This window comes from Sander lucioperca, chromosome 2 (genome assembly GCF_008315115.2).
Source record: "Sander lucioperca isolate FBNREF2018 chromosome 2, SLUC_FBN_1.2, whole genome shotgun sequence".
Taxonomy (NCBI): Eukaryota; Metazoa; Chordata; class Actinopteri; order Perciformes; family Percidae; genus Sander; species Sander lucioperca.
Genome location: NC_050174.1, coordinates 26,522,062 through 26,535,463, shown reverse-complemented (window position 1 = coordinate 26,535,463; position 13,402 = coordinate 26,522,062). Strand labels below are relative to the sequence as shown.

Genomic DNA, 13,402 nt, shown 5'->3' with positions numbered 1-13,402 from the left:
TGGCGGAAAAAATTATGCAAGATAAGAAAATGCTCTGGAATCACGGGTTCCCTTCCTCTACTATTGGCACCATTGGTAATGACGGGCCTTAGGGGACAGACACACGGCAATGGAGATTCATGTTTTGGCCTGAACATAAGACAAATACACAAATTGTTTTAATCACAGGATTATGTGAAAAAAATGATTGGACATCTAACAGTACTCCATTCATTAGGGGTTTACTCTAAGAACCAGCAGCCTGTTGCACTAGGTTATCCTTTCTAATGTGGCACAAACATTGTGTGCAGAATTGTTGTGTGTCTAAAATAGAAGGTCCTTATATAATTCATAGTAATTTCCCCATTTCACTATGTTCTAGGAATGTTTGTGCCTACGAAACCCCCTCTGCTTCTCTTGAAGTTTGCTTTTAACTGTTGAACAGAATAAAAAAGTCTGACTTTAATCAGAACTTTTGTTTTTAGTATGATGATAAGAAAGTCACACATTTTGTTGGCTGACAGTGTCAGACTTTTGCAATCGGTATGCATGTTAGCATGTGCATGATGATTAACTGCTGACTAGCCTTAAAGCTTGTAAGATCCTAGTGGATTAGTCAGGTCACTAGTTTCAGTGGTGCTGGAGAGGATGTTTGTGCTGCATCACCTCTTTGCACATTTCTTTAGACACACCTAATCTAAAAGTGTGCTGGCAGGCAGTAACTGCAAACCTATCCCATCTTTTCAATTGGCTGGGATAATTCTGGGCACATAACTACCCTTTTAAATTAAGAATGAATTGGAAAGCTTGTATTTAACAATTTTAAATTAAAGAGACAAAGAAAAAATAAACTTAAGGTCATGTTTTTAATACTTTGTATTCTGTCTGTAAGCCTATTTATTAGAGGTGGCCACATGACTGAAGACATTAATATCATATTGATGTATTACCTACTGTATTAATATACTGATACTAATGCAGAGATTGACCATTTCATAGTAATCAGTGCTGTGGTGTCGCTTTAAAGTGAAACTCATCCAGATCATGGTTTAATTTCTGCTGTGCTTTCTGATTGTTTTTGTCTGCATTTCTGGCATTTCTAGTGTGTGCTGAAGTATGGTTGCCATGTTTATACTGAGTACACAGTAACATAAATTCTAAATAACCTCACTGTTTCTGTAGATGGCTCCAGATTTTCAGGAGACCAGACCCCGCAACTATGTGCTTTCTGCCAGTGCCTCTGCGGTAAGGAGACAATTATGCCTCACTAAACAAAACTGGACATGTATAATCATCCCTTAAAAATAATGATCAGTCAGACACAGTGCTTTTAAACTTAAACGGGCTGTACTTGAAATACTGGGGGGGTGGGGGGCTCTCACAGACCCAACTTGTCAAATCCTAACGTTTTGTCTAGACCCTCGTTTGACACCAACATACAAGGCACTCACATACAGTGACGTGCACATGTGGCCAGCCCGGCTATCAAAACAAAGAACAGAAAAGCTTGATTTAAACACACACAGAGGGTGGCCGGTTAGCTCAGTTTGTAGAGCAGGCACACATATATTGAGGTTAATTCCTCGATGCAGAAGGTCCAGGGTTCGAGTCCGACCTGTGACGGTTTCCTGCATGTCTTCCCCCCTCTCTCCCCTTTCATGTCTGAGCTGTCCTATCATTAAAGGCAGAAATGCTATTAAAAAAACACACACACACACAGAGGGAGTGTGACTTCATTCTCTGCTCAGGATGCCATTACTGAACTATATCTTTACATAGCAAATAGTTGTTTACTGTAGAGCTGCAACTAACAAATATTTTCACTGTTGATTAATCTGTCGATTGTTTTCTCGATTAATGGATTAGTTGTTTGTAGGGCTGCACAAATTAATTGCAATTTTATCAAAACAACGACTAGTGCAATATCTGAATCGCAGTTAACACTAGAAAATGCATTTCCTGCAGAAAATGTGTGGGAATGCTGAATAGTTGAATTGCTAAAGCTAAACTGGATGAATAGCTTAAATCAGTAAGAAGAAGTTGAAGAAATGAGAACAGTTGAAAAAGTGGAAATTGGTTTAATAAGTATGAATTTCATTAAAAAGTTAAAAGCTTATGTTGAACTGAACTGTTGGCTTTAAAAGTTGAATAATGACAAAAGATGTAGAAGATTGTGAGGTCTGAGTATATTTTCTAACTGATAATGACTCACAAATGCAGAAATATGAAACAAATTGTATGAAAAATCTTAAAGCTTAAATGCATTGCACTGCTGAAAAATCGGGAAAATTGTCAGAGTTGGAAGTGAAACTGCATTACCTAAATAAGTGAAGAGTTAAAATACATTGTTAGAAAAGCTGAACTGTAATACTGTCAAAGATGAAAGTTGAAATGAATTGCCTGAACAGGCTGAAAGAAGAAATACTTTGTATTATTATCAGACATATACACTGCATAGAACGAAAAAGCATCAATCTAGCTGAGATGAGACGTGAAATATATTGCGTGAAAAGAAGGGGGCTGAACAAGAGGAAAGAGAGAAGGACAGAAGGAGAGAAGAGAGGAGAGAAGGACAGAAGAGAAGGAGAGAAGATGACAAATGCTGTGAGAAACAGATGAAAATGCAGAAATCTGTAGTATTCAAGTTGACTGTTTGTGAAAGTGTTGTCATGGATACTAATGACCAGTCACCAATGTTTGTAAACACCCTTTGATTTCTGTGATGACATCTCTTTGATCTGTAATCAGTTAACGACCAGAGCACCTGCTGTTAATATGTCACCTGTGGCACGCTGCAGCTATTCAGAGACACTGAGAGCGAGCTCTCAAATAAAGGCTCAGACTGCAATGACGATAAGGGGTATCAGTCAAATGATGTCATCCTGAGCACCGGAAGGCCTTTCCGAACATATTGGTATAACATTTATTTGGATAAACTTAAAAATGTGGGCATATAAGCAATTTAAAAAAGTGGTTTGCTCTGCATTTTGCTCGGAAATGTGGAGGATGTTTAACAGGGCAGCGAATCCCAGAGGGATGTATGACTGCTGCAGTACTATTTATTTATTTATTGTATGTTGTTTATTTTTTAATTTATTATTTTATAACATTACATTATATAGATTGCGTGCTAATGCACTTTTTAACGCACTTTTTAAGTTAGTTTAACCCTTAATGGATGGGTTGGCTGTAAAACTGAATTGCCCCTTTGGGGATTAATAAAGTTATCTGAATCTGAATCTGAATGGAGGAAGATGTGGAACTCTTGTCATTTGGAAGGTCACCGAGCCAAAACTATAAGTCATATTGCATAACTGATTGATTTGATGATGAATTGATGACAAATTGGCTGAAACTAGACAAAAATACCTACGTTTTGATGTATACATTGTGCATGACAAGTAAATATTGTGGGTGTGAGAGCAATTTATGGAGAAGGGACAAAGATATTTTTTTTAAGGCTCTGTGCTCTGGCGATGACATCACGCAATACACACTCTGTTTAATCGATAACATTTCCTGAAACGAACACTAAACTTAAACAGTGATTTCACAAAAACTGTAAAAGATATCAAAACACTGAGCACACCCTGAATACCTGAATATTTCGTGAATGGTTTAAAGTTTGAATCACGTCTGTAGGTGAAAGAAAGATGGTTTTTATAGCTGAAAGTATGTAGAAGTTAGAGACGACCGAAAAACGTACGGAAGACGGAATAATAATAAATAAAGAACAGGATAACAATAGTTGGAATGCTGCTGAATCAGCATTCCCACTAAATATTTAACAATATTTGTTAAAAGCAAAATATGTCACCACCATTCTGAATGAAGTATTGTGGTGCTGCAGAGACGTACCCGTCTACAAATCCTATCCTACAGACTAAAGAAAAAAATCAGCCGGCTCAACCGCAACCAAGAAAATGATAGCTCAACACTGGCTCCCCCCCCACTCGCTTTGTATAAAACAGTGATTTTCAAGGTTTTGTTTTCCTTGAGACTGCAGAGGGTGGGGGTGGGGGTGGGAGAGGGTTTTTGTTCTTGTTCAATTTGTGTTTCTGTTCTGTATGTTAATTAAAAAAAAAAAACAATAAAAAATTGATCATAAAAAATAAAAAAATTCCTATCCTACAGACTAAAGAAAACAATCTTTGTTCGGTGCAGATCCTCGCAAAAATTACACTATAATCATTTTATTTATTTTTTTCAAAAGAAGAAGAAATGAGAATAATGATGCAAAAAGTATCATTCCCTCCAATATCATGAACCATATCAGTCAAAATAATCACAATTAGATATTTTCCTCAAGTGGTGCAGCCCTAGTTGTTTGGTCTCTAAAATGTCAGAAGACGACGTCCTCAAATATCTCGTTTTTGTCCAGAACTTAAAGATATTCCGTTTACTGTCACAGAGGAGAGAAGAAACTAGAACATATTCACATTTAACAAGCTGGAGCCAGAGAATTTTTGTTTGATTCAAACCAATTAATCGAGCATCAAATTAGTTGCAGATTAATTTAATGATTGACAGTTAATCGTTTAATCTTTGGCGCTATAGTGTACTGCTATATTAATGTTCTGATTGTCGAGTACAGAACTTTGAAGTTTCTAAACTGAGGTCATTGGCTATGAAAGGGCCGTTGTTATGGATCTTTATTATGGTTCTTAATTCACTTTTCAGGTATGTGTACTTTGTCATACCAGTCACGTATTGTAAGTAGCTTTGAATCTGTAATTTATTAATGTTAGTGGTCAGGAGGTGATTCCATCTGGGAAGAATGGTGAACTCAGAGTTGCATTCCTGCCCTCTGTGTCATGTCTGATATTATGTGATAATGATAAATCTTGGCGTTCCATTGATAGCCAGTAAGTGGCTAACAGCCCAGAAGGATGTTGTTCATTAACTAATCTCTGTACTTTTTATTGTTTTAAGGCTTAAGCACATCTTGCATCTCCTAAAGCTAGAAAATCCAACTCTTTGTGTTGCTGCCTTTTGTTGTAATTTTAGTTTTTCAGCAGATTGATTGATCACATTTTCTGTTAAGCATTCCCTCTTAAAACTTAAAATGTTTGTGTGCACAGCAAAGTACTTGGCATAACGTTGTCAGTGTTTTCCCTGGCTTTGAGGGAACTTAGGTGTGCGTATTTGGCGAGGGGTTTAGGCCTCCTTCTTCAAGAATGTGAAAAAATTTCCCTGTATCTTTTTCGTAGATTTTGTTGTGTCTGTGTGTAGTCGTGTTGCCTCTCTTTTTGGTCATTTTTGTTTTCTTTGGGGTCGTTTGGCATCTCTTTCACATCATTTTGGACCGTAATTATTATATCTGTGTCTAAGACGTTGGAAAAGCTAGAGCAGATAAATAAATAACACTAAAGAAGCTTGAAGACAAAACTTGCTAAAAAAAAATCAAACTACAATCATTAGATCTGAGAAAAGTCTTAGTTGCATTCATACGGCTTAAATGCTTCCCAAAACGTCTCGGGTGCTGCACATAAACCTTATATTGGGGGAAAAACCCTGGTTGTATTTATTCCTGGAAAATTACACATTACCAGCCTGAGAAGCAGTGATTGTTGAATGTTTCTGTCTGTCTGTCTGAGCTGTCTGTTTCAGCTCTGACCTGGAGATCAGCCAAAACAAATGGTGCATTAACAGAGCTAAAACAGACAAGAATTAAAACATTATGAAATTGCATTGTATTGAAACAAAAAGCAGGACATTTGCCATAGTTGAGACATGACATTTAGGTGTCAAGGGAGTTGGTTCGGGTTAATGAATGAATAGGCTGTGAATGTGTGTATGTGCTTCCTCTGCTCCTCTTGCAGAGGGTGGCAGCTGTAGTCAGGTCATAGTCATAGCAACAACAACAACAAAAAAACACACATCATACTGCATAGGAACTAGGCAGACTACTCCAGTTCACCTCTCTGCTGTTCTGTATGCTCAGCATTTTTCACACAAAATGATTCATTGTCAAGTCATTGTTTATTACACTACTATTGGCTGCGATTTATATCCGCAACAAGAGAGTAGTGTGGAGAAACCATGTGTTTGGAACACAAATCCAAAATTCACTTATGTCTGTTCTGGCTTCATTCTGTCCTGAGTAGTTCAGTGTGCCGATGTGCTGCAATAGCAATAGCAGCACATCGGTACTCTGCTGTTGTCCTCTCTTTACAGGACAACAGCAGATTTAAGGAAGCTCAGCACAGCTGTTACTAATGATATAATGATGTTAACTATGTTCCTGTGGTGACGATTGCCTTTACTCAACCATTGCATTTTCTCTCTCTCACACTTAAGTGTGACTTCATTCTGTGCTCAGGACACCATTACTAAATCAATTTACCAAAATACATTCTATTCTGCAAACTTTTAACATCTACCACTGCTGAAATGATGTCTTCCAGGGATTAAGCAATAGGTTTTATCATTTAGTAATAAGTCACTTTTTAGACATTACATTAGTCAAAGGTCTTTTGAAATATCCTTGTTATAACTCATATTTCTCTCTTCTTCTTTTGTTGTATGCTCTGGCCTCTCAGCTCTGGAGTGAGGAAGTGGAAAAAGTAAGTACGTCAATGTTGTGGTTGTAAACTTTGTCCCACTGCCTGTTCTCCAGGTTCAAGCCCTTAGTGTTTTCTTCAAATTAACTAGGTCTTACCATATGTTGTCTAATAGTCAAAGTGCTTATACCTGTTTTAATTGGCCACACTAATAGGCAATTCCAGACTAGTGCTGGGTACCGAATTCGATACTTTTTAGGCACCGACCAAATTGCCTCTAAACCTAAAGTATTAAGTATTGAATAATGCCTCGTCATTCAATACCCAATTTCAATACCTAAGTAGTGAATTTCATCAGCGTCAGTGAGCCAATCAGCACGCAGCATGCTTCTACCAAGATCTAATAATGTCTGTGATTGGCTGTCTAACGTTACACGTCGCAGAGACACGCAGGAAAAACTCTACGTTACACAGAGACGGGGCTCATATAGTAGGAGCTGGAAAATAAATAGTAAGATTTGTGCCATAAAGTGTAATGTTGTAATTTCTTTTGTTATAATGGTTTAATAAAATTTGTATCGAAAAAAGTATCGTTTAGGAACTGGTATCGAAGTCACGGTATTAGTATCGGTACCGGTATCGAAAAGTTTTGAACGATACCCAGCCCTATTCCAGACAAAATGAATTTGAATTGGGGATTGATTACACACACTAATTGCTAAGGGGGTTTCAGAAAGTGTTAGACAATCTGACCAGCTCTTTGTTTGAAGCATATGAGGCCTTGATTCCCACCCTATAGATCCAACTCCTAACCTATCAGCTTTTACTCTTACCCCTCTCCTGCACGTAGAACAGTACAGTGTACAAACAGTTCAGTAGCAAAACAACTCAAGTCTTCCCTCATGAATGCTCCTTGATATAGATTACATGTAACGTGTGTCTTCTGAGGGTTCTGTGGAGTGAAAACATTTGAGATTTCCTGATTTATGCAGTTAAATCACCCGGCCTATCAGATTATTATTTTTATTATTAGATTGGCAGCTTATAATTATTTATCAGATTCAAGTGTGGACTTTTGATGTGGCGAGTATCCTGAGGGATGTTAAGAAAATATGTCTCTAATACTCGTCCTATTGTTTCAGGCTGAACACGAGCTCCGAGTGGCCCAAACAGAGTTTGACCGCCAAGCAGAGGTTACACGGCTGCTTTTGGAGGGCATCAGTAGTACACATGTACGTCAGCCACACACACACACACACACACACAAATTTTAGCTTGCATTTTTGGTGGCTGTGTTTTTATTTAATCTTTTCTTTTTATTACCTGTGGGTCGTTAAAAAATCACGCCCTTCAAAGCACTGAAGTTGTATTCAACATTTTGCAGTCAAGTCACTATTTCACTCATATTTTTATTTTCAACTTTTATGTATTCTGTATCTATTCAAATCTACATATAATTTAAGTTGCACTTAAATAATGATTATTTTATTTAAACTACTGCAGTTGTTTTCTTAAGATTGCTGTTTGACTAAAACCTTTCAGATCGGTTAAGTTAGAAAACAAAATCAAAAACACTATAATTCAGCAGACACAGCCCAAGTAATGTCAACTAAACTACTATAATACTCACATTTAAAAATTACTGATTACTGAGTCATTTCACTGGATAACAATGCATACATGTATTTATCATTATAACAGAGGATAAATGCTAAATATTGAACATGTGAAAAAACTACAAAAGTCCCTTTATGGACTACCAGAATCAAATGAAATGATAATGAGGTGTAAACAATAAATAAATAAAAACTTTTCTTGACTGGGTTCCAGGTGCATAGCATTGACGACAGCGACACAGGATATTAAACCTGTGTCTTTGAACCTGTAATTGTTTGTCCTCTGTCACTAACAGACAAGTTCGCAAACTCTCACTAGAAGCACTAAAATTGATTTTTATTTAATTTAAAAAATATTTAAATGTATTTTTAAGACGTTTTAAACTACAGTTACAGTGGGACAGGTCGGTTGAAATCTTAGACATAGTCGTATTTTCAAATCTCCAGTTAGCGCTTAGCACTGACTTAATGTAGGGCTCTATGGAGTCTGTCTTATAGCTTTTTAATCCATTATTTGGTATCACAGAAACTATGTGATTCTACATTAATGCTGCCATCAGTGTGGGACTGGCCCCCGGCGGGCCCTTGTTGAAAAAAGACACTTGCCACCGGGCCAACTTTTCTGGGGGAAACCGTGGAGAGAGATAACTTTAAAACCTCAAAACGGATCAGATATGACAGGAATATCACTTGTCAGCCTTGCTGTATAATCAGCTGTTCCCGCGAACCGCAAAGGCTTAGCCCACATTTTCTAACCCAATCGCCAGAATAATGCGTTGAAGATTCTTTTTATGGAGTGAAGAATTGCTAAAAAAAAATCTCTCTGATTGACAAACGTAATATAAAGTTTGTTGTGCTTTTTTTTTGGCCGGAGCACTCTGAAATGAATCAGTCGACCTCTACCCAACAATTTATAGTTCAATTAGCTCCACCATGACCAACTACAATCGTAAAAGGTTACTTATTAATGCATCAGCAATAATAATCCTATGAAATGATAAAGTGTACAGTATACAACACCTTTTACTTTTGGAATATTTTTCACTTTGTGGTATTTCTACTTTTACTTAAGTAAAGGATCTGAGTACTTCTTCATGGAGTTTGAATCTGTGTTTCTTTAAGAGGGACTATTGTGTTGTTGTTTTCTGCAGGTGAACCACTTGCGCTGCCTGCATGAGTTTGTGGAGGCCCAAGCCGCTTACTATAAGCAGTGTCATTTCCACATGCAAGAACTCCAGAAAGAGCTGGCCAGGTGAGACAGGAGATAACATGGGTGGATGGTGTGATTGCACTGGCCTTTACAGGGGTAGCCACCCAGGGATTGATTCACCGTTAAAAATGTGATCAATCAAGAATATATAAACCAACAAGTAGAGCTGGGCGATATGGAGAAAATCAAATATCACAATATTTTGATCAAATACATCGATATCGATATTGCGGTGATATTGTAGGGTTGACTGTTGGTGCTTTCACAAAATATTTATTTTGATAAATGATCACCAATAATGTGGATACGACGACTAAGTGGGTAAAGGCAAAAAATAGAACAGCTAGTAAGTCTAATAAGTTCATCACTTTACTGTAATGCAGCCTTTAAAACCAGGAAAACACTTGTCATATCACGATATTAGGATATCCAAAATTGAAGACGATATTTAGCCTCATATATCGATGTCGATTGTAATATCCATATATTGCCCAGCCCTGCCAACAATGCACAGAGTTGGTGCATTCCTGGGACACATGGTTGCAGCAGTGCAGTTATCTTCAGTCAGGATGTCCACGTTGGGATAACTGAGCAATGTGTACTGTGAACAAACTGTAAACAACCCCAATCCGAGCCGTGATGCAGGACAGGCACAGCTCGAGTGCTTTTCTAGTGGACTGAAATGGAACAGGAAAAGGTGTTGTTTGAGTTCACCAAGACTGCACTGTGCATCTGTCGCCTGCAGCTCTTCATCCAACCAGCTCACTGTGGCGGCTGTCCTGCCTGCAATGTCCTATCTGGATAGCTTGATATCAGCAGTCGTAGGCTACAGCTCTTTTGTTGCTGCTAGAATAAGTCAAGTTTTACATGCACTACATGTTTAACCCCTCTAACGTTTGTCTAAAGTGGCACAGCATTATCACTGTACAATTTTATTATTTTTGTATATTACCTGAGCAGAGCAGGAGTAGCATTGAAATGACGGAAATATTTAATGTAATGTCATGATTCAGATCATTTATTATAGATTCATTTTTTATATGCCTGATTTACTTTTAATTATATTGAATATGCTTCATCAAGGAAAAAACATTTTGTAATTTATTTGCTTTTAATGAGCATCAACATACAGTACCTAATGATCAGGGCCACACGGAATCAGCAGCGCAGAATTTTATGCATAATTTAAAAAAAATGAAAAAAAAAAAAAAAAAAAAATCTGAATGTTAACACATCTCCACCCCAAGTAGAAAAACTGCTAAATTCTGCAGATTTTCCTTCTGGATAGCCACTTAAAACTAAAAAAAAAATTTAAAAAAATTGCAGATTCCGTTTGGGTCTGGGAATGATTGACTGAGGAAAGCAAATGTATAAATACAACATATATATATATATATAAAAACAACAACTTGGATTTGTCCTCAGCTCCAGTGTCCTATGAAAGCCTGTCTGGTTATTATTGTTATTCTAGGTTTTGTCAAATCATGACAAATCATTTTCATTGTCTCATGCCCTCAGTTGTGATCAGGACGTGTGAGTATGGCTCGTCTTCTTGTGTGCTGATGTGATTACTCTGTGTGTGTGTGTGTGTGTGTGTGTGTGTGTGTGTGTGTGTGTGTGTGTGTGTCACACACATTTGCTTGATTTCCAATGCTTCCCAAACCCATATTAAAAATAAAGTATTACTAAGTGCTGGACATTGGAAATCATTGCATTAGCTCATTTTCCCTCTTTAAGAATAGAGTGAGATTGAGGTTCTTGTTGGCTTTTCTATCTAAAGGGCTTTATTTTCATGGCGGCGAAACAACCACTGATGATGCAACAATTTAGAACATGAGACTTTGTGTCTTTTTTTATTACTTATTTCCATCGGCATTTTACTAATTCTTACTACTAATACTAGTTCTGTGTGTTCACATCTGCCGCTCTGCACCATCCAGGCAACAATATGAGTTCCTGAAGAAGCGTCTTCCCATTTGTTGAGTTGTTGTTTTCATACTTAATGATGATTTGACTCAGCTGTTTTCAAAACTATGAGACCAGCTATTAGGGCTGGGTATCGTTAAAAAATATTCAATACCGGTAGTGATACCAATACTACTAGTTTTCGATACTCAATACTTTAGAGGCAATTCGGTCAGTGCCTAAAAATGATTGAATTTGGTACCCAGCCCTACCAGTGATGTGATACTAATCACCACACCATCTGCTCTACTGTATATTCCACATCAAACAGCCCTGTGCGCTGCTTGAACCATGAACCAAAAAGGCAGGCTGGTTTGGAGATGCCCACACAGACCGGTGAAGACCTACTACCACTTCCCGCGATTTAAATACGGCCCTAATTGTGTTAGCCTCTAGTTTTCTGGCCAGACTTGAAAGTTTATTGCGAATGCATTAGTGACAGGAATGGAACGTTTCTAAAGAGCTTTGTCTTTAGAACTAGTTTTGATAATACGTTACAAATCATGTCGTCAGTCTGCAGTATTATATGTTCCAGCGTAGATGTACTGCAAGTATAACTCACTCTTAGGGTTGGGCATCGATTCTGATTCTTTGAGGGGTGGAGTTGAAACGGGTCACATGCTTATTTCACAGTTAAGAGGAACATTTTGTTTTGATTCATTGGTGATTTAATGTTTTATCATGCTTTGAAGCCACACTTTAGAGCGCTGGCTGTGCTCCATGGCTGCAACACAACAAGTGCCTGGCCACTACAGAAACCAAAACTTCCGCATGTTAAATTTGGAACCGCTGATCGGATTCGAAACCAAATTTTCCAAACGATTCCAATTTTAAAAAAAATAAAAAAATTTCATTGGAATCGTAACTTTTGAAACAATTCCAATGGAATCAGTTCTCGATGCCTAATCCTACTCATGATATGCTTGGTTTCCAGTCATGTGCTGATACCGTTTTTTTGCTATTTTATGTGTTATTTTTGTATGTTTGTATTTTCTATGTATGGTCTGATCATCTACCTGCTTTCCCTTAGGCTTCCCAATGCATTTGCGCTGAACTCCACTCACTCCATAGCTACTGCGGGCTCTGCATCAGAGGGCATCAGCAGCCCTGTGGAGACAGACACACTGAAGATTGAGGAAGTTCAGGCACCAGCGACAGGAACCCGCAAGGCCAAAGTCCTTTATGATTACGATGCTGCTGACTCCAGTGAGCTCTCCCTTTTAGCTGATGAGGTAAGGTTTCATCATCAACCTGCAGCTAGTGACTAGAATAATGGCTATTGGCCAGCAATCTCTCCAGTTTTAACATCAGTCTCACTCATGTGCCACATGCTGATTCAAGTAATGTGTCTGCCCTTTCCCTTGAAGGCTAATGTTTTATTTTCAGGTATATACAGATGAAGGCATAGTCAAGTATTAATTTGAGATGGCCCACCTCTCCTATAAAACTTTGTTGTTAACCCTGATTAAGTCAGCAGTGTCTCTGATAACCCAGGGACCCTCATCAACACAAAAACTTAAATGCTGACTTGAAAAGGGAAGATCCCACACTCTGCACTTGCTCAGCATCACAATTAATTTCATTTTTTTTTTTAAGATAATTTTTTGGGCTTTTCCGCCTTCATTTTGATATGACAGCTAGGTGAGAAAGGGGAGAGAGAAGGGGAAGACATGCAGGAAATCGTCACAGGTCGGATTCGAACCCTGGACCTCTGTGTCGAGGCATAAACCTCTCAGTATATGTGCGCCTGCTCTACCCACTGAGTCAACCCGGCCACATCATTAATAAATTGTGATGAATGGGTGGCCTATAGCTCACATGGTAGAGCATGCACCCCATGTAGGCTTGTTCCTTGCCAGCGTCCCGAGTTCGAATCCGACCCGAGGCCCTTTGCTGCATGTCATCCCCCCTCTCTCTCCCCCGTTTCCTGTCTCTCTTCAGCTGTTCTAAATAAAGAAAAGACAAAAGAAAGAAAAATTGTGATGCCAAGCAAGAGCTGAGTGTGGGATCTTCCTTTTTTTTTTAAGTCTGAAAAGTTATAACTTAAAACAGCCTCCCCTTTAGTCTTGTCTTTCCACCACCACATGCCACTTGATAATCCCGCCATGAAACTAAAGGCAACGGTCTTG

At 38.2% G+C, this 13,402-nt stretch overlaps 1 protein-coding gene across 7 annotated transcripts in view; it reads left to right on the top strand.

Annotated features, from left to right (window-relative positions):
• LOC116050452 (endophilin-B2-like) overlaps positions 1-13,402 on the top strand; it is a 58,679-nt gene that overhangs the window by 44,146 nt on the left and 1,131 nt on the right. For 4 of the 7 annotated variants that reach the window (XM_031300513.2, XM_031300510.2, XM_031300511.2 and 1 more), the window contains 6 exons: positions 1,162-1,224; positions 6,522-6,545; positions 7,625-7,714; positions 9,250-9,350; positions 10,827-10,841; positions 12,304-12,505. In XM_031300513.2, coding sequence (XP_031156373.1) covers positions 1,162-1,224; positions 6,522-6,545; positions 7,625-7,714; positions 9,250-9,350; positions 10,827-10,841; positions 12,304-12,505 — 495 coding nt within the window. The remainder of the gene's footprint in view (positions 1-1,161; positions 1,225-6,521; positions 6,546-7,624; positions 7,715-9,249; positions 9,351-10,826; positions 10,842-12,303; positions 12,506-13,402) is intronic. The other 3 variants (XM_031300515.2, XM_031300514.2, XM_031300512.2) reach the window with 1 other exon arrangement.